The 21,475-nt window shown below is 33.2% G+C and overlaps 5 protein-coding genes, 1 long non-coding RNA gene and 1 other non-coding gene across 7 annotated transcripts; 4 read left to right on the forward strand and 3 right to left on the reverse strand.

The window, feature by feature from the left end:
- Positions 1-6: 6 nt before the first annotated feature.
- Positions 7-1,531, forward strand: LOC17886157. The gene is made up of 3 exons (XR_002833997.1): positions 7-398; positions 847-925; positions 1,328-1,531. It is a non-coding gene; the product is annotated as an uncharacterized LOC17886157 (long non-coding RNA).
- Positions 1,532-3,056: 1,525 nt separating this feature from the next.
- On the reverse strand, positions 3,057-4,542 carry LOC17885046 (uncharacterized acetyltransferase At3g50280). The gene is made up of 2 exons (XM_023783145.1): positions 3,592-4,542; positions 3,057-3,434 (listed from the first exon to the last, which is right to left on the reverse strand). The coding sequence occupies exons 1-2, from the start codon at positions 4,540-4,542 to the stop codon at positions 3,057-3,059; spliced, it is 1,329 nt and encodes a 442-aa protein (XP_023638913.1).
- A 6,100-nt stretch (positions 4,543-10,642) lies between these two features.
- Positions 10,643-11,617, reverse strand: LOC17886171 (putative F-box protein At5g36200). Its single transcript, XM_006292522.2, is given in 5 exon segments — positions 10,643-10,681; positions 10,741-10,877; positions 10,880-11,005; positions 11,008-11,056; positions 11,120-11,617. Coding segments are annotated over 5 exon segments (849 nt in total).
- A 2,690-nt stretch (positions 11,618-14,307) lies between these two features.
- LOC17886440 (protein PLASTID MOVEMENT IMPAIRED 15) lies at positions 14,308-16,374 on the reverse strand. Its single transcript, XM_006292577.2, is given in 3 exon segments — positions 14,308-15,982; positions 15,985-16,093; positions 16,267-16,374. Coding segments are annotated over 3 exon segments (1,680 nt in total). The 5' UTR covers positions 16,338-16,374; the 3' UTR covers positions 14,308-14,482.
- A 128-nt stretch (positions 16,375-16,502) lies between these two features.
- Positions 16,503-16,576, forward strand: TRNAV-CAC. Its single transcript has one exon. It is a non-coding gene; the product is annotated as a tRNA-Val (tRNA).
- Positions 16,577-17,369: 793 nt separating this feature from the next.
- LOC17886915 (probable non-specific lipid-transfer protein AKCS9) lies at positions 17,370-17,817 on the forward strand. The gene has a single exon (XM_006292366.2). The coding sequence runs from the start codon at positions 17,421-17,423 to the stop codon at positions 17,733-17,735; it is 315 nt and encodes a 104-aa protein (XP_006292428.1). The 5' UTR covers positions 17,370-17,420; the 3' UTR covers positions 17,736-17,817.
- A 1,636-nt stretch (positions 17,818-19,453) lies between these two features.
- Positions 19,454-19,837, forward strand: LOC17885770 (non-specific lipid-transfer protein 2). Its single transcript, XM_006292819.2, has one exon. The coding sequence runs from the start codon at positions 19,494-19,496 to the stop codon at positions 19,779-19,781; it is 288 nt and encodes a 95-aa protein (XP_006292881.1). The 5' UTR covers positions 19,454-19,493; the 3' UTR covers positions 19,782-19,837.
- The last annotated feature ends 1,638 nt before the right edge of the window (positions 19,838-21,475 follow it).

Here is a 21,475-nt window from a genome sequence, read left to right on the forward strand (position 1 = left end):
GAAACCGACAATCTCTTCAACCTTCTTCACTCCGCAACCTTCACTCAGCAACCTTTACCGGATAAGCAAGACCCAATTGTGGATAGTGAGTTTTTTCTCGAAGATCCGGTCACAATGCTCTCCGCCGACGAGCTCTTCTCCGACGGAAAGCTCGTACTTTTGAAGTTCTCTGGTGGCTCCAAGACGAGGACGACTACCATCGAACGGAGAGCATCACCGGAGGTTCTGAAATCTTGACGGAGACTTGAGATGGAAATATTTTCATTACAATATAGTTTCTATGTTTTGGAACCTTAGATATAAGACTTATATAGTCTGGTCCTTATAATGCATAAACTCGGATTCAGATTTGGCTTTTTAAGCAGAAAGATTTGAGGATTGAGGGACGTACTACTACTGTAAGTCATGTTTTGAAAAGTTTCTGGCTTTTGATAGTCTAAAGTAGAAAAGAAATTGAATACATTATCACTAATGTGATATTTTTCTTTAAGGTAGAATTTTAATGTGACATTTGAAATTTGTCGTAATGATGTTTCTAGTTCTTGCTCGAACTTTAGTTGGTACCACTGATTTAATTACACAGTGAAGCTTATATTGTGACTACATTGTTTAATTTTAGTAAGGGAGCAATTGATAGCAATTAGTTATATTATTTGGGTTGTTGGTGTGTATTATCTACATTTAAAACTGCATTTGTATTGTCATACTACTGTTTAGATGAATAACAGAGATGGTTTAAGATTTGTCAATGTCATGTCTTTAGTTTATCTTTTGTTTCTAATCAGGAGATGTTTAGTTGACTTGAATGCTCCATTGTTTAGTTATCTTAACTTTCCTATCCTGCAGGGTTTTAATGAGTACATGAATTTGGTGCTGGATGAAGCTGAGGAAGTAAGCATCAAGAAGAAGACCAGAAAACCACTTGGTGAGTTGTTTGTGACTCTCTGAGACTGTTCTTCTGTATATTTAGCATCGCATAGAAACCACTACACTCTATCACAAGTTATAACTTTCAATTCTCTGTTTTGGTAGAATAATGAATAGGTTATCGATTTAACTTTGGTTCATTTCTGTTCATAAAGTATTGTATTATAGATTATCTATTTTGATCAATGGACTTTTTTGGGTGTGAATAAAATAATGGAGGCATGATTAGCGAAAGTGCGTAGGTAATATAAATGAATTACGCCATTCAGCAAATATAATAGAAACAAAAGTGTTAAAAGATTGGTTAATTAACTTGAAACATAGAAAAAGTACATGAACTTTACGCTTTAAATATTTTATTGCTTGTTAACAAAAGTTTATTCTAATTTGTTGTTCACAGAGAGAAGATTGTAAAGATGCTTAAATCTGATCTCCTCAAATCCTGAAGATGACGACGATTAAACCCAAGAGTATTGATCTGGTTCTTTCAAAACTTGAACATTTTTTTTGACTTTTAGGTTGTTTGTATCATATTGATGTAGATGGTTACCAACATTTGGTTTGTATTACATTTATGTTTATATATATGTTTATGTTATTTTCATCGTTTTAAATATTTTTTTTGTCAATTTAAGAATTTATAATCTATTTAAAACTGAATTATGTAATTTATTGAATATTTAATATTTCCTACCAAAAACATTTGAAGGAATGCTGGAAGGTCATCTTTAAAAGGAAAGGTGAAGGAAAATTTTGTAGGAAAATAGAAGGAAACGGTTCGTAGGAAATTGGAATGAATAAAGTTTTCGTAGGAAAATAGAAGGAAACCGTTTGGTAGGAAATTAGAAGGAAAGCGTTTCCTACGCATTATTGGAAGGAAAACGGTCGGAAATACCCTTCGCTTTTCCTACGAAAATACCTTCAAAATTTGCTTCGGCGCGTTTTTGGTAGGAAAATTTCCTACCAATAGCTTACCATTTACGATTTCCTACGAGCGATTTCCTACCACTTTTTTCGAAGGAATACCGTAAGAAACGACTGTTTCCTACCAATTTTTCACGTAACTGGCCGTAGGAAATTGCTGTTTTTCTTGTAGTGCTAATTCTAAAAACTATATGACCTAAAAATGTTATATCATGTACTATTTTTTCATTTTAAGTATTGTGGTGTTAAATAGGGTTGTGGGCACTGAGATTACAATTATAGAAACAACATAGTTTAGAGATTAATATAATTAGGATATGTATATAATAAACTTGACAAAGAAAGACCATTCGTACACTTTTTATTGTGTATTCCTTTAATCGTCAAGTACTTGTCACCATGTGTTAATATAATAATTGCTCGATATGTGGTCCTTTGCGCAATGGTAGCTCCATATTTCTGACTTCTTATTGGTGCTTAACGTTCGGATATTCGGATTTATATCGCTATTTTCGGTTTTAGTTTCAGCTCTTAAGTTTGATTATATCAAAATTGATTTTTTTATAGAAGTTTGGTTTAATTTTTTTAATTTATGTTCGGTATTGGATATCGAGCAGAAAATCGATATAAAACCAAAATATTTTTAGGTATTCTTTATTTTGGTTTTAACCAAAATATTTAGGATAATTTGAGTTATTTTCTAATACTTTTGGGTGTTTTAGGGTATTTTTAGATAATTTTAGCTCGGTTATTCAAGAATATTTTGGTATTTGGATGTTTTTGGTTTTTTCAGTTTGGTTTTTTCAGATAATCTTAGTTTTTTGGTATTTTCGGATATTTTTGATATTCATTCGGTTTTCGGTTCAATACAATTCAGTTTCAGTTCTTTTGGTTCTTAAGTTTAGTTTCCATTCAGTAAGTAAGTCAATTTTGGTTGGTTTTGGTTTTTCTTGTGAGGCATGTTTCTGACTATAACGTACATAACATAACAATATTACAAGTTTTAAGTGTTGTGAAAATTTGCTATATTTTAAAACAGTAATTAGAACATTTGTCAAACTAAATAACATATTCAACAATATGAGATTAATATTTCAGTACAACTCGATTCTAAACACTCTTTACCAACTTAACTAACTCTCACTTAAGGTCAAGATCAATCGTTCTTTTTCACAATTATGGTTAACAAGTATCTTATTAACCAATTATATCATTTGGTCAATAGGTTCACTAAGTACATCAGACCATAAAGAAGAATTTAAGGTCGCATGAACATCAATACTCCCTTCTTCAACTCCCGGAAACACTACGAGCATACCACCAATACCATTCCCCGGTCCAGCCCGAGCCGCGATTGGTTTTCCCCAGCCGAAATCATTATCGTACACGTCGAACCGAGGAGAGCTTGCTACGATCAAAGAATGATCAGCCAATCTACTTCTAACCCCTAGTTTTGGTATTATAACATCTCTAGTCCAATTATTTGCATAAGTCTTATAACTCTCATCCGTTTTTGACCTCACCGTTTGACTTATTTGCAAAGCAGTCCAGCCTAGTCCATGATCCAACAGCTCTCCCACAGTGTGTTAGGAGTATCGATCACCCAACTCTCTCACACACTCCGATTTATGATCAGCCAAGAGATCTGCAATTACAGAGATTGTAATTAGCAAATCTGAGAAAGGAGAAACTTAATCTGAAAGGGAAACAATGATCAACATAGATCAAACTCTAGCACATCACCAGAGCCTCAAGCACATCGATTACATTTCCAAAGCACTCTTTCTTGAGAGAAGGGTTTAGCCTTTGTCTCATATCCGCAGCTAGTTTGCATTGTGTTACTTCTTCCCGGTTGAGACCACTGTGGCTGATGATTGGTAGCCAAAGATATGCCATAACCGCTTGAAGAGACGAGATTTTCGGAAACATAGTGCCAATTTCATAGTTAGCTTTGGCTTTGAGATCTGAAATTTTCTTTACTGAGAAGTGAAAGATTCTCTCCTTGGTTGAATTTTCACAATGTGGTTGCGTCTCCATCTCCGAAACCGGAATATGTACCGGGTAGTCAATCGTGTCAAGGAACCAATCTTTGAGAACAAGAGGCTTAATATTAGAAACAGAACCGTTGAGACAAATCTTGGACCAAGTGTGGAAGAAACTCCAGAAGGAAGAACCATCAGCCACCAAGTGATTGTAACCAAAACTAATGAATACCCCATCTTTCATCTCGGTGACTTGTATCGCAAGCAAGGGCTCTGAGACAAGCGCGTCGCGGCTAACAACATCGTTGGCAGGGAAAAACTGCGATATGAAATCAGGAACAGAGCCATAAGACTGAAGAACATCATTGACCGCGACAGATTTGGCTTTTGCATGGACGAATTTGGCTCCTGAACCGTCACAGTCGATGTACAAGGACAGCGTCTTGTCTTGGTGGTTGTTTACTTTGACGAGACGACCAGCCAAAGGGAAATATATCTTTAACGCGGTCACAAGAGAAGCCTTTAATCTAGGGATGATGTGGTTGTCCGGGTCAGGTTTGGGGAAGAGGAGACCTCTTTGAGGATAGAAAACATAAAGAAGCTCAAGATCATGAGGAGTTAGATGGATCTTTGCACGACCGGGTTTGTTTACTTTTTCGGGTCGTACCATGGTTGAAGAAATCACGGATATAGGAAAACTCAAAGCCATATCTTTAAAACTTAGTGCAGCTTCACATTTACGATGAGCAATATATATATATAGACGATTTTGTTATACGTTCTTGTATACAGTTTTGTTATAATGTACATATATAAAAAAATTATAGGACATTTTATTGGCTAGGTGTATAAATGTACAGTACTAGAAGAACATATGAAAAATGTGAGCTCTTGAGAGAGATATGGAGGAGTGTCCTTAAATATAATGATTTAGGACATCATTGCTTATTTCGTAACCATCTACGAATGCTAGGTTTGCGCCGTTGTTAGCTTTTGACCATAATCACAATATGTAGTTTATATTTTTCAATATGTGTAATGGTATTTTACATTAATCCATTGCTCATAGTTATTCTTGTAACCATTATAAAATAACTAATTAATCTACTCACTCATAAAAAGTTGGTTTTTGGTTTGACATTAATCTATGTAATAAATAAAAATGTTATTTTTTGCAGCCATTACCAAATAAGATTATTGCAATAAGAATAAAAGTATTTAGTTCTTACTGATTGTTAACTTTTTTTTTTTATTAACTAGGAGGTGTTCGAGCCTGGGCCTTAATCTCCCCCATGGTTCGGAACCAGACTTTGCTAATACTTTATGACATGGCGTAAAGCATTTCTTCCACCGGAAATCGAACTAGGGAGCACATGAATCCAATTCCTGCACTTAAACCACTAGCCCACCGCACTGGTGGTTAATTTGATTGTTAACTTCATACAAAAATATGTTTCATTCATTTATTTAAGAAAAGTATCATACAATAACCTATGCGTAGTGTGGAGAAAAGATCCCACATCGGAAGATGTGAGGGGACTTAAGTAATATATAAAGGGTTAGGGCCAATCCACTCAAAACCAATTGGCAATGAACCGGACTCCTACAACCATTTTGCAAGGAAAGACTCCATTCGAGATGCTTTACAAACGTCCTCCTCCCATGGATCATCTTCGTGTCTTTGGGTGTCTATGTCATGTTCACAACCAAAAGCACGGTGGGGATAAATTTGCTTCTCGTAGCATTAAGTCAATTTTCGTTGGTTATCCCATGGGTAAGAAAGGATGGCGTGTTTATAACATGGAAACCGGAGTAATATCAGTCTCTCGTGATGTTGTTTTCAACGAGAACACATTCCCATTCACGGCTCCTGTCTCCACCTCTCCTTCTTCCTCTTTGAGACCAACGTTTATACTTCCTGTTGAACCCGCTTCTGTCTTGTCGTCACCTCCAGCAGATTCGGGTTCCACTCCGACTGAACCTTCGCCCACGGAAACCAGCACTCCCTCTTCTCCCGTTCACGTCGGTCTTGATCCCGAACAGACGCCTGTTTTGTCTTCTTCCTCATCGGAACATGATGACACTAGTGATGACACAGACTTAGACGACGTCTCTGAGTCAGACACGGTTGTGTCCGATCACCATGTCGCACCTTCTGATCATGATAGCTCCTCGGATACCTCAGATGATTCTGAACCTGAACAGCTAGGCTTTGGTCACCGAAAGAAGAACCCTCCTGTCAAGCTGGCTGATTACGTCACTCACCTCCTTTACGCTCCGTATCCGTCAGCCACGCCGTATCCCCTAGATAACTATCTCTCTAGCACTCAATTCTCTGAAAACTATCAACGCTACCTGTATGCTATCACTACTGGCGTTGAACCTCAGTCATACAAAGTTGCTTTTGAGGATGAACATTGGCGTGGGGCTGTTAAAGACGAAATCGTAGCTCTTGAGGATACGGGTACATGGACTGTTGGTGAATTACCTCCGGGAAAGAAAGCTTTAGGCTGCAAGTGGGTTTTTCGTTTGAAATATAACGCCGATGGCTCATTAGAACGTCACAAAGCACGGCTGGTTGTCCTTGGAAACTACCAAACCGAGGGTGTTGATTACAATGAAACATTTGCACCGGTTGCAAAAATGGTCACAGTTCGTACGTTTCTACAACAAGCAGCGTCTTTAGATTGGGAAGTACACCAAATGGATGTGCATAATGCGTTTCTTCACGGCGATCTCGAAGAAGAGGTTTATATGCAACTACCTCCGGGGTTTCGTACTACGCATAAAAATCAGGTTTGTCGTCTCCACAAATCTCTTTACGGTCTAAAGCAAGCTCCTCGGTGTTGGTTTGCTAAGCTTGCGACTTCTCTTCTTGCCTATGGGTTTGGGAAAAATGAAGCGGATCAGTTCTCTTTGCGTTTGATAATGGGGTTGATCGACTCTACGTCTTAGTCTATGTTGATGACTTAATTATCACCGGCAGTACCTTGCGTGTTATTCACATGTTTAAGGAGTATCTTAATACTTGTTTTCATATGAAGGATCTCGGTATTTCTCGCTATTTTCTTGGTATAGAGGTTGCTCGTGGTCTGGACGGTATCTATTTATGTCAAAGGAAATACGCTCTCGACATCATCGAAGAAACCGGTCTTCTCGGTGTGAAGCCCGTTACATTTCCTTTAGAGCAGAACCACAAACTCGCGTATGCTAAAGGAGATATGATTCCGGAGTCTTCTCGTTATCGCCGGTTAGTTGGTTGTTTAATCTATCTTGGTAATACACGACCTGAGCTGTCCTATGTTATTCATATCCTCTCACAATACATGAAAGCTCCTAAAACAGAACATTGGGAGGCTGCTTTGCGTGTGGTTCAGTATCTCAAAAACAGTCCGGGTCAAGGCATCTTACTTCGTTCTAAAACTGATTTGAAACTCACAGCTTGGTGTGATGCTGATTGGTCTACATGTCCGTCAACTCGCCGTTCTCTTACTGGTTGGTTTATTCAGCTCGGGGGTTCTCCTATCTCGTGGAAAACTAAGAAACACGACCGTGTCTCTCGCTCTTCGGCTGAGGCAGAATACCGGGCCATGGCTGATACCGTTAGTGAACTTCTTTGGTTAAAAGAGCTTCTTCCTATTCTTGGTATTGATTGCTCCTACACTATTCCACTTCATTCCGATAGTTTATCTGCAATTCAGTTAGCCGCCAACCCGGTTTATCACGCACGTACAAAGCATGTTGGTAATGATGTTCACTTTATTCGCGATGAGATCATTCGTGGCGTCATTTCTACTTCCCATGTTAACACCAAGTCACAGCTAGCTGATATTTTGACTAAGGCTCTTGGACAAAAAGAGTTTGAAGCTTTTCTTGGCAAGCTGGGTGTCTGCAATCTCCACGTTCCAGCTTGAGGGAGGGTATTGGGCCATATGGGCTTGTTTATCTTAGTTCACTTACATTGTAATTAGGTCAAGAGTTTATACTAATCTTAGCATGTATATAAGGTGAAGAATGTACATCGATATCGATAAGAAAACCTATTTTACACAAACTGAGGTTTCTTGACATGGTAGCAGAGCTACAAACCTAACTACGAAAAACGGTTTTGTATTGCTCGATCTTGTGATTTTGTTTCCGCTGTCACTACTACTCTGTTTTTCTTCTCTCTCTGCTTGACCTCTCTTTCGATTTTCTCTTTTAATCGAAAGTTTTTCTAAACGATGAGTGAAATGGCTGTAGCTCGTGTTGAAACTCGTCGCACTATTTCTCCCTATGATTTGTCTTCTGGAGACAACCCTGGGACGCTGATCTCAAAACATGGTATCAGAGCCCGAACACACGCTGACCCATTACTTAATCCGGCCCGGATAGAGGCCCGATCACCCCATTAATTGATGGCCCAAAAGAAGTCCCAATTCCATCGAGATAGCTATAAGAGCATTATCTCGAGGGGGCGTGATGGATTCTGTCGAGATTAATGGCTAAAAAGAGCCATTATCTCGAGGGGGCGTGTGGAGAAAAGATCCCACATCGGAAGATGTGAGGGGACTTAAGTAATATATAAAGGGTTAGGGCCAATCCACTCATTGCCAATTGGTTTTGAGTTGGAAGCCTATAACAAACCCTAATTTAACACGTAGCATAGTTAGTTATTTAGATTTTTTTATAAACCGTTTAATATATTATTAGAAAAATTTGTAATCCATAGCAGACGAACATTGTTAACATACAAAAATATGGGATAAAAACACGGGAGGTCCGTGCTAATTTATCCGCTTTAATATTAGCACTACGGAGAAGGAAAAAAAAGATAAAGCATAAGTTGCATGTAAAATACTCTTTCTTACTCTTCTTCACTTCATTTAGATGCAAAGGTTGGTTATTTTGTTCTTTAAATTAAAATGATCAATTTATTTGAAAAGTAACTAAACACTTTTACTATATATTTAGTAATAAATTATCATATATTTTATTTTTAGTAATTTAAACTCATGTAATGTGTGACATAATTTCTAGTATTTTATAAAGGATTAATTGGAGAATTAGTACATTTTTGGAAAGAAATTTGTGAACTAGTACATATACTATTCATAATTAGGAAATTAGTCGATGGACCCTACAATATGAGATAGAGAAGGTGTGAGATAGAAAAAAAGGGGGAAAATGACAAGGAGGGCAATTGTTTTCGATTTGGTTTTTTGTTTTTTTGGTTAATTTTTTATATTTATTTCTTTGAATATTCTTAACCCATGAATCTAATAATTTACATACTCGGTTTTGTGTTATTATTCTCGTACAACTTTTATGATACACAAAAATCTATGTTTTTTCTCTACAATTTGATATGTATTTTACTTAATAAATTTTAAATTTATTTCATATATATATATATATATATTTATTTGTACAGTTTAGCATGTGTACAGACGTATTTTGTACAATTTAGTATGTGTACAGACGTATTTTGTACAGTTTAGTATATGTACAGACGTATCTGTACATTTAATTGGATGTGCAGACGTATCCGTACAGTTTACTAATTGTACGGATGAATAAAAAAATATACATTTTTACCCGTACAACTATTATAGTATACCAAAATATGTATATTTACGTATATTTGTACAATAATACGGTGTACGGATGATATTAAGTGGTATTTTTATTATTGTACAAAAAAATATTTTGGTATACTATAATAGTTGTACGGGTAAAAATATATATTTTTTTATTCATCCGTACAATTAGTAAACTGTACGGATACGTCTGCACATCCAATTAAATGTACAGATACGTCTGTACATATACTAAACTGTACAAAATACGTCTGTACACATACTAAATTTGTACAATAATACGGTGTACGGATGATATTAAGTGGTATTTTTATTATTGTACAAAAAAATATTTTTGTACATCCGTACACTTTATAAAATGTACAGATACGTTTTCAGTGGCATACTCGTAAATATTCTTTTTATCTAAGTGCTTAAAAGTCACCAAAATAGTAGTAAATAGTGGAAATTTATTAGTTTCCTAATTATAAATAGTTATTGTACTAGTTTTCCAACTCACCCTTTTATAAAATATTGACAATTCTATTCTCCTACCGTCCTATGTACTAGACAACAATATATAATGAGCAACATGCCGACCTATTTCTTATATTGATATGTTGTTGAACCGGAGCAATGTATTCAACTATACCAATGGCTAAGAATTTCATATCCAATGAGAGATTTTAAGTATAAATAAAAAGGTAAATACTTCATAAGTTTTCTTTATCAGAAAAAAAAAAACAAACATAAGTACTCTTAGCATTGTTTTGTTTTATTTGAAAGATTAGGTACGAATAAACACATTCATATCAAATATATAACCAAACAGAATGTTTCGACCACAATATTTCATTTACGTTACATAGCTTTCAAATGGTGATATATAATATAGGCCATGTTCGGAATTTACAAGTCTTCACCTCTCCTTTATTCAGCAACTCAGGTGGGGCGGCGCTTGCTCTATATATATGTGTTGCGTCACCATCTCTTTTACCAAAGTCTACTACTTGCTTCTATATTTTTAAAAAATTGGTTATTTAGTATGCAATACGCATTTCATAACCTCTCCTATGAGTTGTCATTGTTAATGTTATGTCCTACGACTTGATTTAGATAAGAGCTAAGCTATGAATCCTAAATGAGAGAGATTAAAGTGATACGCCCACCAAAATAAGCACATTACGTTCATGAAAATGAAGAACATAAAAGCTTTGAATACATAAAATACCAATAGATAGAATCAAACGCTCATAAATAGACTTCGAACCCATATATAGAAGAGTCTATCTAAAACATAAATAACTAAAAATATAGATCAAAACAAAGATGCATAAAAATAAACAAACCCAAAAGATCATAATCCTACCATCCTTTCCCACTATGACTTGCTTGATTTGCACTGAACTTGGGACATAAGAAGAGCACACACATGAGTAACAATATTCTTCTTTATATTCTCCAAGATTTACTTTCCAATAATATATGCGTTGCGGGTAAAGTCCAACACATCTTTGCCAAGAACCACAACGAGATTCTTCTTCTCGTCTATGAAGAAACTCGCAGCCCAAAACTTAAACTGAAAACCAGTGAGTGGTGTCATATTAACTCCAACAACTTGTTCCACGATGCTTCTTCAGGTTCAATCTTATTCGTAATCCATATCTCCATCATCAGTGTATCCTCGCGCTAAAATAGCACGCAAGCTGCTCTTCTCTAACACTAGAGAGAGTTGTTCTTCATCTTCTCGTATCCAATAGCGTACCTGTAAGATAACTTGTAAGCCTCTTTAGGTTTGATCAACCTTGTTTGCCCACAATAAGGGTTACAAACCACTAGCCTAGAGTTTACGTCATGAGTAACGCATAACAATAAACCATCGCAGTGAAAGACATTGGATATATTATCAACTCCATAATCTTCATCATCGTTTAGGCTAATGAGTTTAGCTTTATGCATGGTAGATGCTTTAACGTAGCTATCTTCTTTATGTATTCCATGGAGATTGACACTTATTGAATAAACTTTGTAATTCATCATCGTGACCACAAGAAACTCATTCTCCTTTGTTGCTACCGTTTTACCAAATAACTTCTTAGTAAAGCTCTCATCTTTGGTTAAAGTGTTCCAGTTTTTGCAAGTAAGTTTGACTGCTTTTAGTAATTTTAAAGGAACCCTAGAGAATATCTTTTCCAACAAATCATTTGGAAGATCGGACAAAACCATTGTCATTTCTTTTGACTTGGGGATTAGTAATTTTAGTACGTATGGTTGTGGGATTATATATATAATCAAGCTAAATGTGATATTATTTTAATGATGGTCAGAATTTTTCTTTAGTTAATTTTTAATGAGTAAACTTCAATATCTTAAATCTTATAAGATAAGAGATTAGCAAGTAATATGACATTCAAATTTGTTGACATATTTGATTCCTCTAAACTTGCTATAATTTATTGACATTTGACACTTCTAACATTTTGACATGTGTCATCTTAATTACTGGCAATGTGTTTAATTTTTTCATACGATTTCTACGATTAACTCTCTCTCTTTTTTTTTGGTCAACAACTTTAATTGGTAAGCTTAATTAATCAAACATTGTTGTGGAATATAAATAATTCTCTGTATCTATGATCAAAAATGAATAAATAAATATTCTTTCCATTTATTTATTTTCCAATATTTTCAGTTATTTTTTTTGTAAAAATTTTCTCTATACTTTTAATACCACCAATGTACATTAAAAACCTCTATAAATTAATACTCGATAAATTAATACTCTCTATAAATTAATAAACTTCTCCGGTCCCAAGTTGGGACCCGTGTAATTTTAGACACATTTCGATAAAATAATAAGATAATATTTTTTTTTTGAAAATCTTTTGTAGATATATGGTTCCATCAATATTATAAAGGGAGATTTGCACAACTAACCTTTATTATGATACCCTCTTCTACAAATACCCTCTCTAGGTGTTCATTTTCAAAAATACCCTCTTTAATGTACAAAATGACTAAATTACCCTCTTTTATTATAACCTATGATGAAAAAAGGAATATTCTTTCCAACAAAAAGAATATTCCTTCCGAAAAATTTCCCGCCAAATTTTCCCGCCAAAAATTTTCGGCAAAAGTTTTCTCGCCAAAAATTTCCGGCAAAAATATTCCCGCCAAAAATAATTTCCCGCCAAAAATTTTCCGACAAAAATTTTCCCGCCAGAAATTTTCAGCCAAAATTTTTCCGCAATTTCTTTAAAAAAACCTTGTAAATATTTATAAATCCCTTAAAAAATGCTTTAAAAACCCTTGTAAATCTTTTAAAAGTCATCCAAAACCTTTCAAAACTTGAGTAAACCTTCTAAAACCATTGTAAATCATTTTATAACATTTATAAACACTTGTAAATCCCTTTAAATCACTTATAACCGTGATAAATCATTTAATAAAAACTTTTGTAAACTTCTAAAACCCGTTAAAAACCCTTGTAAATCCTTAAAATCCATTTTAAAGAACTTGTAATACCTTTGTAAACCCTTCAAAAACCTTTGTAAACTTCTTGTAAATCTTTTAAAACTATTTTTAAATCTTTGTATGCCTTTAAATATACTTTTAAATCCTTTTAAAAACACTTGTAAATCCTTTTAAAAAACCTTTAAAAATCCTTGTAATTTTTTAAAATCCTTTAAAAATTCTTGTAAATTCTTTTAAAACTGTTATAACTTATAAAAATTTTAAAAACCATTGTAAATCATTTCAAAACCATTTAAAAACCTTTGTAGGCTTCTAAAACTCTTTAAAAACCATTACAAATCTTTTAAAAACCATTTAAAAACTTTTGTAAATCTCTTTAAAAACCCTTGTAAACCCTTTAAAAGACCCTTTAAAAAATCTTGTAAACCCTTTAAAAAAATTTGGCGGGAAAATTTTGAAAAAATATTTTTTTTGCGGGAAAATTTTGGCGGAAATTTTTTGGCGGGAAAATTTTCTCGGAAAAATTTTTGGCGGGAAAATTTTTTTCGGAAACTTTTTTGGCGGGAAAATTTTGGCGGGAAAGTTTTTGGCGGGAAATTTTTGGGGGGGAAATTTTTGGAAAGAATATTCCTTCCTTTGGGAAAGAATATTCTTTCAAATAGGGGTAAAATAGCCATTAAAAAATAAGAGAGGGCAAAAATGAAAATGGTAAAAAAAGAGGGTATTTTTAAAAGAGGGTATCATAAAAAGGTTATTGGTATCAATTTCTCTATTATAAATTAGTAATTAGGTAAAAAATTTCAAAATATATGTATATATAGACACATTATTTTTTGATAGAGTGTATTTCTAATATTTTACTATATCAAAATTGTTAAAAATCTCTTTCAAGACATAATAAATATTATTTTCTTTATTATTGATTATATAAAATACTAATTATCATGATTAAATCTTATTTTTAAATATTTTTTTTGCATATCAAAAGCTTGAAAGAAGTAAAAAATATTAGCTTCAGTAGCTTCTGTTACTTCTTTTAAAAATAGTATTTAAATACTTTTAAATATTATTTATATAAAATATTATTTTTGGCCCAAGCTTTTGATATGCCTAAAGCAAAAAAAAAAAAATTGCTAACTAACAAAGCACTAAAACAAAAAAAAATGCTAAAAACTGTCTACAATAGGTTCGAACTTGAGACAATGAGCAAAATCCGAAGAGACTTTTCCCACTGGACCATTAAACAATTAATAGTTTGTAAATAAATATTGCTTCTTAAACCCTGTGCTTTATGAGCTTTAGCTCTGGGCCGGCCCTGCTTACACATAATTTCCCCTGTTATAAGCTGTGAGATTTTTATAATTTGGCAACCATTATTTTGAGGTGGCAAACAAGTAGCCATGAACTGGGATATGAAAAGTTATGGTGTGCCTACACATTGATAATAAGTTATCACATTGTGATTTCACAGTGCCGTCCAAAAGGAATAAGATCAATCACTTTGGTGTCTTGATCTTTTCTACACAGAGAACAAGAATATGAATCATTTCATGGATTTACTTCTAAGGCATTTCAACAAATACAATCGGTTCTCATAAGTCAAAATGATATGTTATTTTAGCTTCTCCGGCTAAAAAACTTGGCCAAGTTTGGAACTCTCTTCTTCTTCTTGATTACAAAGAAAGTTGGAGTCCCTGCAGATGAGTATCTTCTAGGCTTCCCTCGTTGTATTGGCGTGGATTTACCAATTGGTTTAGGAGAAAGATAGCTTTCGGCTTCCGGGTTCTGCTTAAACTTCTGAATCTCATCTTCGACCAATCTTTTCGTCGATAATGACCTTTTCATCTTAAGTGCTTCTTTTTCTTCTTCCACTTTCGTCATTCCACTTTCTCTGATCAAAGTTTCCGTCTTCATCAAAACTGCTTTCGTGCTAGCTTTGAGTGCTTCAACCCATGCCTCTGCTGCTGCGACTTTTTTCTCTGCGGTTTCTTCTGCTAGAGCAGCATGTCTAGTCAAATACTCGTACTCAAACCTCGAGATTGTGATTGTTGAACAATGCTCAGACTCTATTTCACGACTCTCCATTGTGTCTTCTATAAGAGATTCAAGCCTCTCAAGCGCTAAAGCCTCTGCACGTTTTGCATCCTCAAGCTCATCTAACTTGGAAATAATCTCTTTCTCCATATCATCTATACCGACTTTAGCTTTCTGTGTTTCAGCCTTTGTAACCGTCTTCTCAATTTTGAGAAGACGCTCCTCTTTCCTTGCAGCATTTCTATTTTTCCTTAACTTCTCAAGAGAACCAACTAAACTGTCAGCAAGCATGCTAATTCTTTCTTCGGCGATAGATACTGCTTCCAACTTCGATTTCGCCATAACCATCTTCGAGTTGAGTTTCTGAATCTTAACATCATCTTTCCTTAAGATTTTTTCTAGGCGAAATGTTTCCTCTTTTGCACTGGTAATTTCATTCCTCAACGCTTCCATTACTGTCATTACCCTGAAGAGGTCTGCATTAACAGAACCAAGTTCTTTCTTTTTAGCTTCAGTTGCTTCTGTTACTTCTTTCAAAACCGATAAATTGTACTTCCCTCTTTCAAAAGAGCGGTTTGATCTCGACATACTACTGTCTCTACTTTGTACTCTCCTCTCCATCTTCTCAACAAGCTTAAGCTGTATTTGCAACATCTCAACATCCGAACTCGTCTCATACAACTCTTTCTCAATATCTTTCGATCTCTCAGCTTCTTCCAACATTTCCTTGATTCTCTTATTCTTTTCCACCAACAACTCCAAAACCTCTTTAGCTTTCCCTTCTCTCTGCCTCTCAATCTCCTTACATTCCTTCAAAGCCTCAATCTTTCCCAATTCAGCCATCAAATGCTCCTCACTAACCACCTCAATCTCCTTCTTAAGACCCTCCAACAATCTCAATCCCCTTTCTCTTTTTAACAACAGTTCCTCAACTTCTTTCTCTGCTGCACTTCTCTCTCCCAATACATATGCTACATCAAGCTTCACCTTACTCACTTCTTCTTTCACAGCTTCCAAAACTCTCATCACTTCCACATACTTCTCCTCGACCCTCAACGCTTCCATAATTCGACCTCTTTCTAACCAATGGTGAGCTCTGCTCTTGCTATCGCAGACTCCAAATCTCTTCGTCTCTCTTTGTACTTACAAAGCTCCTTTCTTGATTTGTACAGATCCACCAACAACTGAAGTTTACTGTTTACAAAAAAGATTCAATCTTTACATCACCAAAACGAAGATTAAAGCAAACCCATCTCAAATCTTCAAATACATACAAAACCCAGAAATAATTTCAACAAAAAAATCCGAACTTTTCTTGAAAATTTCAATTTTTTTTATGAATGGGCATAAAACTTGAGCAAACGTACCAGTGAGTGGAGAAGGAAACAAATGGTAGAGATGATGAAGAAGAAGGTGAAGCTTGATTTGTTGTTATCATTTTGGATATTCCTGGGAGTAATTATGACAGATTTGTTTCTTCTGGGACACTAATCTGAGGACGAGGACAGAACAAGTAGCATCAACAATGGCGAGAATCACTAAAACTCACTTCTTACACTTATCTAATTTTAAAACAATTTAATTTGAATATTTTTACAAAATCGTCTGGGTGGTGTAGTCGGTTATCACGCTAGTCTCACACACTAGAGGTCCCCGGTTCGAACCCGGGCTCAGACACATTTTAAAAACTAAATAAGTTTTCTTGACTCATATAAAATTATTTTTTTGTAAACTATATAACATTGAAATTAACATAAAATAAATAGATAGCCATTTATGTATTCAACAATAAATTTTTTTTTTGTGTGTGTTTGTTTTAGTTATATTAAGATATGAAATTCATAAAAGAGTCTAATTAAATAGATAATCATCAATAGTATTCAATAGAATTTTTTTCTTTTTTTTTGTTTTAACGATCACATACAATTTGTGTTTTAAATTTTATAGTTAGATTTAAACTACTCGTCACAAGGATATCGATTTAATATATTATTTCAAAAACTTTTATTAGCATATAGTAGCGACAACATGCTATATTGAGTATCTTTTTCAATTTTGCGGGAATGAATTGTAATTTCTGAATTTAGAAGCTAAAATTATAAAAATGGTGATTTGAAGGGTTTATTTGCAAAAACAAAAACATAAATAGATAGCTATTTATTTTTGATAAAATTCATTTAATAAATAAGGTTAAATATGTACTCTAATTAGACCTATTTAACTTTTTCTATAATTACAAGTTTAAATAAAATAATATTCTTAAAATATACTTTTTAGTGAATAAAGTTGTGTACGTATATTCAAATTAAAAACATTTGTTAATAAGCTCAATAACCTTTAACGGGCGATACAAATGCTGGACACGTTCGACGTCCTTATGCATGATAGCCACATGTATGAACATCTCTTAATAAGACAAGAGTCTTCAAATATCGTACGTTACAACTACACCTCTATATAAACTCTTATTCACCATCCTCAAGAACAAAAACAAATCACAAACACACAAAGTTGAGAAGACATGAAGTTCACGGCAGTAGTGTTCATCGTGTTCGTGATTGGTGCCATGGCGTCTCCAGCTTCGATAAGAGCAACCGTGGTCGAAGGTTCTGAAGAAGAAGTGGTTAATGTAACATGTTCTGCGACCGAACTTAGTTCATGTTTACCAGCGATGACCTCAGGAGCAGCACCATCTACGGAGTGTTGCGACAAACTCAAAGTACAAGAACCATGTTTGTGCACGTACATTAGGAATCCGATGTATAGTACGTACGTTAGTTCACCAAATGCTCGTAAGACGTTAACGGCTTGTAATGTTCCTTATCCTGCTTGTTGAAGTTTGAGATATTCCTATAAAAACAAAAAGTTAATTATTAATAATAAAAATAAAAAGTATTGAAAGAAATCATTATGTAATAGTGAGTTGTGTTGATGATTAATGATTATGATATGATTGAGAGTTTATAGTATAGTCCACACTGATCTCAAGACAACATTTTACAAAACATGTTTTACACTATTTTTTATTAACTGGTTAAAATTTGTATAGCTTAATTGATTGGGGAGCTTCATGATTTGGTTACCTTTTTGGTTCCACCATGTCGAGGAAAAAACCCAACCTAGCTCCTCGAGCCCTGACTTCAATTTTTTATTTTAATTTGCTACTTAGTTTTTTTTTGTTTTTCATTGAATGTTCTTATAATCGTAGAAATTTTGATTTTTATTAATTATCTTAAATTTTAAATTATATTTTAAGAACTATATAAATTCCCCTTGTAATTAATTATTATTTTTCGTTTTAAAAAGTTTGGTTAAAAAATTTGTAAAAAAATAAAAAATAGGCCAGTTGGATATTTCTGACTAATTTCCTAAACTTCTCTAATGAGACCACAATGTTTAAGATCGTTAAAACTTGGTCAAAAATTTACGACTTATTTTTTTACTAAAACCGCCGTAACTAAACACACACAAAATTATTAAAAACAATTAGAAATTATGTACTGTATAGCTTGTCGTAATTTGTTGTGAGAACATTGTAGGAAGATTTCCAACTAATTCATTGCCCTTTTTATGACAAGTTTAGATTACATATTTGCACATAAACTCCTGACAAAATTTCGAGTTAAAAACACTTCCTACCATATGTTTCCAATGGTGTTCTTTTAGTCAGAATTTTGTCGAGAATGTTGTGTTCTGAAGAAATTTCTCCTAATAATCTTCTTGAGATTTGGCTTTTATGTTTACTTGTAAAAGTGTATTTAATCAAGCATTTAAATGATTTATACATTAAAAGAATACAAATCTAGTGTTATTAGTTAATGTATTTGAAAAAAGTTTAAATAAAATCCAATTTTATTGAACAAGTGATTTGAAAATCTACTTTAAATCCATTGGTATTGAAAATATTTTGATTATTGGATTCTAATGACTTTAAAGAGTTTTTAGAAGATTTGCTTTGGTTAAAAAAATACAGAATTTAAATCTCATGCTTTTAAGTGGGTTTTAAGAAGATTTAAAAATGAATCATAATAATTTCCCTAAAATCACCCCATATTACATACAAAAATTGTAATAATAATAAAAAAAAACAAATCATTTAAATTGAAAGTTGAATACACCCTCTTAAATGAAAAAAAAAAAAAAAAAAAAGAGAAAAGTGAGCTACTGTAAAAAGAGAGAATCTCTATTTCACCATGACATAATTAATTGAGGTAATTTTGATAATTTAAAAACATATTCATTAAATTATCTTAGATTTTTTTTTTTTGGCAATAATTATCTTAGATTTATATGACAACATCTCTACTTTTTTTTACAGTTTCACACTTTCTCTACTTTTTTTGAGTCACATGTTCCTCATTTAGAAAATCCTCTTTATACTTTAACGTATGTATCAGTATGCAACTTACACACTCGACATATGTGTGAGCACTTGTGGAAAATGAGGTCATGACCTTTACTTTATCCTGCATGATGGCCAAATGGTTAAGTTTTAGACCAACTTTACTTTTTACAACTATGTTAAATCTTATATATATAAGAGGTTTACTATCCTCAAATCTACAAAAGCAAAACAAAATAGAAAGCAATAAAAATGAAGTTCATGACAGTAATGGTCATCACATTAGTGATTGTCTCCATGTCATCTCCTAGAGGTTTCAATGGAGTAGTGGCACAATCTTGTGTTCCAACGGACCTAATGTCATGCTTACCAGCAATGATCTCGGGAGGAGCACCATCTACGGAGTGTTGCGACAAACTCAAAGTACAAGAACCATGTTTGTGTTCTTATATTAAGAATCCGATGTATAGTTCATATGTTAGTTCACAAAATGCTCGTAAGACGTTAACTGCTTGTAATATTCCTTATCCTACTTGTTGAAGTTTTAGATATTCCTAAACAAAGTCTAATGGTGACAAAATAGTTAATAAAAAGTATTGAAAGAAATCATTATGTAATAGTGAGTTATTGATGATGAATGATTATGATATGATTTGGAGTTTATTGTATTCCATACATCACCCAAGACAACATTCAACAAAACACGTTTTTACATCATTTTTGTTCTATATTTATCTTACTAGGTTACGAGTTCAACAAAATATTTTAAGGGAGTTTTTTAGTTACATTTATATATTAATTTTGTGAGAGTGATCAATTTAACTGTTTAAAAAATATGAAAATCTGCCGGCTAAAAAAAATATGAAAATCTTACCAAGCTCTTTTGTATAACTTATTTTTTTCAGAGTTCAGATTTAATAAAATCACGATCTTTTAAAATATTTTTTATGAAGCTAAAGCTATTTGTAAGTGGAAATTATAGAAAGAATTGAATAGTTATAATAAAAGATATGAGAGTCTAAATTTTTATTTAAAAGAAAATGAAAGAAAAAAGATGAAATCCATGGTCGGTCGACCTATTGATTTCCTAAAGAAGTAAAGTTTTTCATAAATACTTACTTTTACAATTTTAATGAATAATATAGTTAAATATTTTTATTAACTTGTTAAAATTTGTATATCGTAATCTTTGGAAAGCTTCCTGATTCATAAGCAGACATATCAAGAATTTTCTTATTTATTTTCTACTAAAACCACCGTAACTAAACACAAAAATTGTCGGAAATAATAAGAAATATCCGACTATATAGCTCGTCGCAAAATATTGTCGACATATTGTAGGAAGATTTCCAACTAATTTATTGTCACTTTTCGACGAATTTATACATGCATATTTGGGCAGAAACTCTTGACAAAATTTCGAGTAAATAACATTCCTAAGCATATGTTTCCAACGACGTCGAAAATATTGTGTTTAGTAGAAATTTTGACTAATACTCTTTTCGGAATTTGGTATGTTATATTGTAAAAGTGTCTTTAATCAAGTAATTCAATGATTTATGCTAAAAATATATAAAAATCAATTGTTTAGTTCATGTTTTTTTACAAAAAAAGAGTTTAAATAAAATGAAATCCAATATTATTAAACAAGTGATTTAAAAGTTTACTTTAAATTCATTGTCATTGAAACATCTTGATGATTAGATGTTTAATGACTTTAAAGGATTTTAGAAGATTTGCTTTAGTTTAAAATACATAATCTAAATATCATGCTTTTAAGTGGGATTTACGCAAATTTAAAAATCAATCATTATAATACCCCTAAATTCACCCCGAATTATCAAAATTGTATAAAATCTCAAATCATTTAAGTTGAAAGTTGAACACCCTCTTAAATGAAAAAAAAAAATAACAAAAAAGAGAGAAAAGTGAGCTAATGTAAAAAGAGAGAATCTCTATATTCCACCATAACATATTCATTAAATTATCTTAGATTTATATGACAGTTTCTCTACTTTTTTTTCTCTCTTTTCTGGTTTTAAATTTCTGTAACAGTTTCTCACTTTTTCTTGAGTCACATGATTCTCATTTGGAAAATTCTCTTTACACTTTAACGGATGCATCAATATGCAACTTACACACTCAACATATGTGTGAGCACTTATGGAAAACGAGTCATGACCTTCACTTTATCCTGCATGATAGCCAAATGGTTAAGTGTATTGAATAAGATA

This window comes from Capsella rubella, unplaced genomic scaffold, assembly GCF_000375325.1.
Source record: "Capsella rubella cultivar Monte Gargano unplaced genomic scaffold, Caprub1_0 scaffold_5, whole genome shotgun sequence".
Classification (NCBI taxonomy): domain Eukaryota; kingdom Viridiplantae; phylum Streptophyta; class Magnoliopsida; order Brassicales; family Brassicaceae; genus Capsella; species Capsella rubella.

What these genes read in the sequence shown, in the direction of transcription:
- LOC17886915 (XM_006292366.2), top strand. Translation starts at nt 17,421, where the DNA reads ATGAAGTTCACGGCAGTAGTGTTCATCGTGTTCGTGATTGGTGCCATG.
- LOC17885046 (XM_023783145.1), bottom strand. Translation starts at nt 4,542, where the DNA reads ATGGCTTTGAGTTTTCCTATATCCGTGATTTCTTCAACCATGGTACGA. An exon ending in ATGTGCTTGAGGCTCTGGTG is followed by an intron (nt 3,435 to 3,591) that starts ATGTGCTAGAGT and finishes TACTCCTAACAC; the next exon opens with ACTGTGGGAGAGCTGTTGGA.
- LOC17885770 (XM_006292819.2), top strand. Translation starts at nt 19,494, where the DNA reads ATGAAGTTCATGACAGTAATGGTCATCACATTAGTGATTGTCTCCATG.